The 6,656-nt window shown below is 51.8% G+C and overlaps 1 protein-coding gene across 1 annotated transcript; it reads left to right on the top strand.

Annotated features, from left to right (window-relative positions):
- Nucleotides 1-590: 590 nt before the first annotated feature.
- LOC142469301 (histone H2A type 1-like) lies at nt 591-1,400 on the top strand. Its single transcript, XM_075576232.1, has one exon. It carries the CDS (start codon nt 616-618, stop codon nt 1,009-1,011), a length of 396 nt encoding a protein of 131 aa, XP_075432347.1. The 5' UTR covers nt 591-615; the 3' UTR covers nt 1,012-1,400.
- Nucleotides 1,401-6,656: the final 5,256 nt, after the last annotated feature.

Genomic DNA, 6,656 nt, shown 5'->3' with positions numbered 1-6,656 from the left:
AGCGGCTCTCCAAACGGGCCAGTCAATACATCCCCGACTGAAACTCCGGAAAGTGGTGTCGGCGGCGGGCGCTGTGATTGGAAGTGACCCACTCAGGAGTCATCAGCCTCTCCGGTCAGTTCAATCAATCTGAATCAATGAAATGACTGACTCAATCCCGCACAGCACTAGGTACAGCAGCTCTATTTATGTCCTATGCAAACTAGCAGCATTCTCAATCCTCAGATTTCCTCTAATAAACCGTGTATCAATAATGAATCCGTAAAGAAAAAAACCGCTGAAGCGCTTGTAGTTATGGACTGCAGATCGCTGTGATTGGCTGCTTATGTCCAACTCCTCCCCCAGCAGCTCTATTTATAGGCATCGTATGCAAAGGAGCAGCCCAAGTCTTCTGTTCTTCTATTGGCTGATTTTGTCATGTGACATGTTATGACATCAACAGATGTATTGCAACTACGATGATTGGTGGATACAAGATTCTGGAACTGATTGGCTTCTTTTAAAACTGACCAATCACAGGGCAGTGCTGCTGCTCTATAAGTGTATAAATAAGGGCACAGGGGGCGGGGTTTGTTATTTCTCTCGCTGTCACCGCTGCACTGTGACAGATACACGATGTCTGGAAGGGGCAAACAAGGCGGGAAAACTCGCGCTAAGGCCAAGACTCGCTCATCTCGGGCCGGGCTGCAGTTTCCAGTCGGCCGCGTGCACAGACTACTCCGGAAGGGGAATTATGCTCAGCGTGTGGGTGCCGGAGCCCCGGTCTATTTGGCCGCAGTGCTGGAATACCTGACCGCTGAGATCCTGGAGTTGGCCGGTAACGCCGCCCGGGACAATAAGAAGTCCCGCATCATCCCCCGGCACCTGCAGCTCGCTGTGCGGAACGATGAGGAGCTGAACAGGCTGCTCGGAGGGGTTACCATCGCCCAGGGGGGTGTCCTGCCCAACATCCAGGCCGTGCTGCTGCCCAAGAAAACCGAGAGCCATAAACCGGCCAAGAGCAGCAAGTGAGCTTCACCCCGAGACTAGGAGCAGAGACCCCCAGATACCCAACACAAAGGCTCTTTTCAGAGCCACCCACAATATCAAAAAAGCGTTACATTATTTCATATTTGCTACAGGGAGATAGAAATATATCTCAATATTGATAAGTTGGTTTTAATTGTTAATGCTGTTTTGCTAATGTTAGCTCACTTTATATTTTAAATGTTTAATAGTTAAAGTGCATGTGTGTGAAGGTGTCAGTGCTGTTGAGAGAAGCACCAATGATTTGATATAACACTGCAGTTGATACACAAAGGAATAGAAGTAATCATTTGGAAACTGATATTGGCTTTCCCTGTAATAAGAGGTTTGGGTTCAGTTAGACGTGTAGTCACTGCTATAGATTTGTAACTTGAGGGGGAATCTGTATTTCATACAATGAAGACACTTCAATATAGAAGTTGCGGTTATTCATTAGAATAAAAGACCTCTTGAAAACTATATGCCACACGGTGGCGCTGTTGTGTTACAAACGGTATCTTCATTACTTGCATTGTAAATTCTAAAACCTGTTTTAAAATCGGATACAAATTAGCAAGGCATTAAACTGCATTCTAGTGATATAGATTAATGATATTTAGAGATTACATAAAAATATAAAGACTGGCAAGCCAGAGCAACATTTGTCAGAACAATTAAAAAATGAATTGCATTCAACCAACTGTTGAAAGATTTCCCTCAAACCTGCAAAATCAAAAAGGCTTAAACTAATTGATTTGGATGTGTTAGAAAAAAGTATAATGATTGTATAGAAAGACAGCAACACAAAGAGTTTAGGTAATGTCACTAAAGAAGTACCCATAATGGTGCCCTCGCATGTGTACCAATAATATAATATGGCAGATGTAACAGGACTAGTTCAGGGACAGGCCTATAGTAAACCAAACAAATAACATTAATGCCCCTAATTTATTGACTAGGATCCAGTTGAATAATTAAAATACCTTATGATGGTTAATATAAAAAAAAATTGGGGCTAGATAGGCACATAACTAGAACACTAAACAGATGACAAAAGTATAGAAGGTTATCATATAAGATGCATGTGGGCGATCAAATATGAGTCCTTATATTTCTTATTCAGTCTCAGTAATGCAGCTAATTACTGATGAGTATAGGCAGCCAATATAATTAACACAATCATTGAAGTTTGGGGGTTATGTAATAATATTCCAATCACTACCCTGGGCTTCGTGCATGTGCAGTAGCTTAGACAGAGCGGTGGTCATTGCAGTTTAGCTCCGCATGGGAACTACAAACACCAGAACCCCCAAGGGCTGCTATTCAGATGGGGAAATACAGCCAATAAGGCTGCAGTATCCCAGAGGACTGTGAAAGATACATTTGGTGCACTGCAGGGACCACGCCAATCGGAAGAGGGAGCAGAAGCAGAGAGGTAGTGTCCAGAGAGCTGTGTTTCCCTGGGCTAGGCTTTGTTTGCCCCTTAGGCCCAAGCAAGGCCGCAAACAGAAATTGTGAGGCCCAGGTAAAATATTTTAAGCGGGCCCCCCCCCGTGTCGTCAGTACTGTGAGTCCCCCTGAATTTTACACCTCACAAGCCCCCTCTCTTCCCCCCCCCCCTTCCCATGTATTTCTCTCCCTTCCATTTAGCCCCCTCTCACTCTCCCACCTTGCATGTTTTTCTCTCCCCTGTGTCTCACTCTTACGCCTTCTTTTACTCACTCGCACCTTCTCTCCTCTCCCTCCACCAATTACCGCACGGTCAGTCATTCCCCCCCTCATCCCGAACCCCCAAATATATTCAAACTCCCCCACCCCCCAAATGCATACAAAAAACAACCCTCCCCAATCCATATAAAAAATATCCCCAAGCCCCCCAATACATATAGCAAGCTCACCAATACATATAAACACCCCCCCCCCCAATACATTTAAAAATACAGATTTACCATGGGTCAGGCCAGACCCGGTGTCTGCGGGTGTCCGCTTGCTGGGGGGGCCCGGCTGGCACTGCAGATTTCCCATGACCTCGGGCCAGGCCCTGCTCCTTGTTTCGGCCGGGCCCTGGCTCTAAGCTGCCTATATGCCTCTTCCATTCCCTGCCCCACGCCACCGTTCTTCCACTGCCGTTGCGCAACAGGGCTCTCTGACATCAGCACGCTGGAAGTAAGCTTGGCCCAGCTTCTGGCATGCCGCGCGCTTATGTCAGAGAACCCCATCGCACGCCTGCAGTGAAAGCTTCATGGCATGGGACAGAGATAAGAAGAGGCTTAAAGGCAGCTGAGAGTCGGGGCCCAACTGCGACCAGCAGCAGGTCCTGCCCAGAGGTCGGGGAAATGTGCAGCGCTGGCCGGTTAGCCGGGTATCCCCCGCCAGTGGGCCCAGGTCACCAGCACCGGCAGACCACCCCACCCCCAACCCCGTTGGCGGCCTTGGGCCCAAGGTAGGCCCTGAGACCCTAAACATATTGTGGCTGCTTCGGACCCATAGATAGGGACACTGCCCCAATTAGAGTCTATAATGTCAGCGACACAGTGACGCCGTGTAATACTTGCGGCCAGTGGTCTTGGACCAGAACGCCACCGCAAGATAAGAGACTCTTCAGAGTGGGACCCTCCAGCCAGAGTCCACACCACTTACAAGTGGACGCCATCACTGACTGTGACGGCGTGGGACCGGAGAGACCATTTATACAGTTGGCGATACCGGGTGCCGGAGCAGCCGCAGGTACCACAGACAACAAGGGCTAATCCTGATCGGAACCTTGTTCCGGGCGCCCTTGTCAGGGGAGACCAGGAACTTTTAACACCATTTATATATTACCAGGATCATATATTAGGCAAAACATTATAGTACAAACAAAGTGTAATATATTTAGGTAAACCCACATACAACAAGAAGAATTACACAAGAAATGGTTACAAATACACTTACTGGAGGTCCGGGGGAAACATCTAGGCTTTCCTAGGTGCAGGGCGCCCACTAGGATGAGCTTACCCTGACCGGGATATACACCCGGTTATCCTTGTCCTCTTTTCGTCTTGCAATCCCAGCCGTGAACTTGGTCCTCGAGTCTGACTTAGTCTCTGGAGGGCAAACTTTTGCTGCGGAGAGGCGCCTGGCAAACACCCTTCCTGCCGGCATTACGCGCGCTGCGTATACTAAGTGGCCTAGCAGCGCCTGGAAGTGCCTCAATGATGGTTTCTTGAGGGCTATGAATTCGCGGAGAAGCCTGCTTAGGGGGACCAGCTTCTCCAGAGGGAGCCTGCGACGTCAACGTGTGTCCCGACTAAATTCTGATCCTTCTTGATATTCAAACGGAATCCTAAACCCTTCCTTAAACCCAGCTAGGAGTAGCTGGGCTGCTTCCCTATTGGGATACCTTGCTAGCCACGGTGCCAAATTGGCGATGATTATTGGTGTCGCTGCCCTCGCGTCCAAACTTACGCCCTGCGCCTTCGTTGATTGCCTAAAGCGCTGGTCATATGTCCACCAACCCGTTCCCTAAGTAAAGAGCGAGGCGCATGCCTGGGGATCCTTCTCCCCAATTACTCCAGCCAGGAATAACAAATGCCTTTGACCCATTGCGAAAGGTGTGTAGGAAAAACCTCTTTTCTAAACCGTCCTTCGCTTCCCCCGTCTTTGAGGACGCAGCCAACGCCTCCCCGTAGCCTGGTAGCAGAGATACTATATCTACGTATTCCCCGGCCCGTATCTTGCCCTTCACCTCTTTCAGCAAGTGCAAGCCCACTGAGCTAGGTCTGGATGTATAAGAGACCTTCTATGCCGCATCGGGCATCCTCTTATCCTTGGCTAGCTCCTCTGAGGCGGATGCCGCCTGAGGAAAGGGAAGCTTGGGAGATGGTGATTGCCCGGTTTGCCCGCCGGCCCCTAGAGGTGTGTTGTTAACCGCTTGCGGGGGACCCGCGGCCATTGCCGCTGCTGGTACTCTAGGCGTTGCTTTCGCTGGCGCCGCCCCCAATGCCGGCGCTACGACTGTCGCTATAGCCGGAGCTATCGCCGCTGCTGACGCGATTAGCGTTGCTAGAACTGGCGCTGCGCTTATCGCTGGTGTCACTACTGTTGTTAGTGACTCTGCCCGCGCGGGTGTCGTCATCCCAATGTGACTTCCCGCAATTGCCGACGCCCTTAACCCTGCGTCAAGGTGCGCCACTAGCGGGGATAGGGCCTGCCTTATGTCCCACGATGCTGCCTCCATGAGCTGCGCACCAGTACACCGGGGAGATTTTCTTACCATCACTTGAGGGGGAGCGCAAACCGCTAGTCTCTTGCGCGGGGGACTCCCGCTGGCTACCTCTTAGTTAGTTTTCGCTGGCCGCTTACCTTTCTTTGACCACTTTTTCGCCAGGCTGAGGGGTTGACCCGGGTGGCGTTGCCGGCCACCTATCGGGAACCGCGATGGCTGCCTCCTCCCCCCGGTCTCTGTTATCGAGTCTCCCCTTGTGACCGTGTGCTGTCGACGCCCCATCTTCCACCCTGTGTGGTGATGGTGCCTGCGCCTCAGCCGCCTGCTGCTGAGCCGACCCTGTGCCGGACGCTGCCTCCCTGATGCCTGAAATGAGAGAATGGGGACGCCTGCCGCTGGCTTGTCCGTGACCGGCGATGGTCTTTGAAACCTCCGTGTTGACATGCCCCTTGGCACCGATGAATTGGGTCGCCGCCCTGCTTGCGGACTTATGCCCTGCCATTGCGGTGTGTCCCTTCCGTTTCCTTGTCCTGCCGCATGGCGCATACTTTGAAACCTCCGTGTTGACATGCCCCTTGGCACCGGTGAATTGGGTCGCCACCCTGCTTGCGGACTTATGCCCAGCCATTGCGGTGTGTCCCTTCCGTTTCCTTGTCCTGCCGCATGGCGCATACGTGTGCCCATATACACACGCGCGCATTTAGGTGTGCCCATATACACACGCGCGCATTTAGGTGTGCCCATACACACACGCGCGCCTTTACGTGTGCCCCTGCCATTGCGGTGTGTCCCTTCCGTTTCCTTGTCCTGCCGCATGGCGCATACGTGTGCCCATACACACGCGCGCATCTACGTGTGCCCATACACACGCGCGCATCTACTTGTGCCCATACACACAAGCGCGCATCTACGTGTGCCCACACACACAAGCGCGCATCTCTGTGTGCCCACACACACAAGCGCGCATCTACGTGTACCCATATACACACGTGCGCATTTACGTGTGCCCATACACACGCGCACATCTACATGTGCCCCTGCCATTGCGGTGTGTCCCTTCCGTTTCCTTGTCCTGCCGCATGGCGCATACGTGTGCCCATACACACGAGCGCGCATCTACGTGTGCCCACACACACAAGCGCGCATCTACGTGTGCCCACACACACAAGCGTGCATCTACGTGTGCCCATACACACGCGCGCGCATCTACGTGTGCTCATACACACGCGCGCGCATTTACGTGTGCCCATATACACGCGCGCGCATTTACGTGTGCCCATATACACGCGCGCGCATTTACGTGTGCCCATATACACCCGCGCGTATTTACGTGTGCCCATATACACACGCGCGCATCTACGTGTGCTCATATACGCACGTGCGCCCTTACGTGTGCCCATATACACGCGCGCATTTACGTGTGCCCATATTTACACGCGCGCAT

The sequence above is a fragment of the Ascaphus truei genome, chromosome 18 (genome assembly GCF_040206685.1).
Source record: "Ascaphus truei isolate aAscTru1 chromosome 18, aAscTru1.hap1, whole genome shotgun sequence".
Classification (NCBI taxonomy): domain Eukaryota; kingdom Metazoa; phylum Chordata; class Amphibia; order Anura; family Ascaphidae; genus Ascaphus; species Ascaphus truei.
Note: the sequence above shows the minus strand (reverse complement) of the source record. Positions and strands in the feature narration are given on the sequence as shown.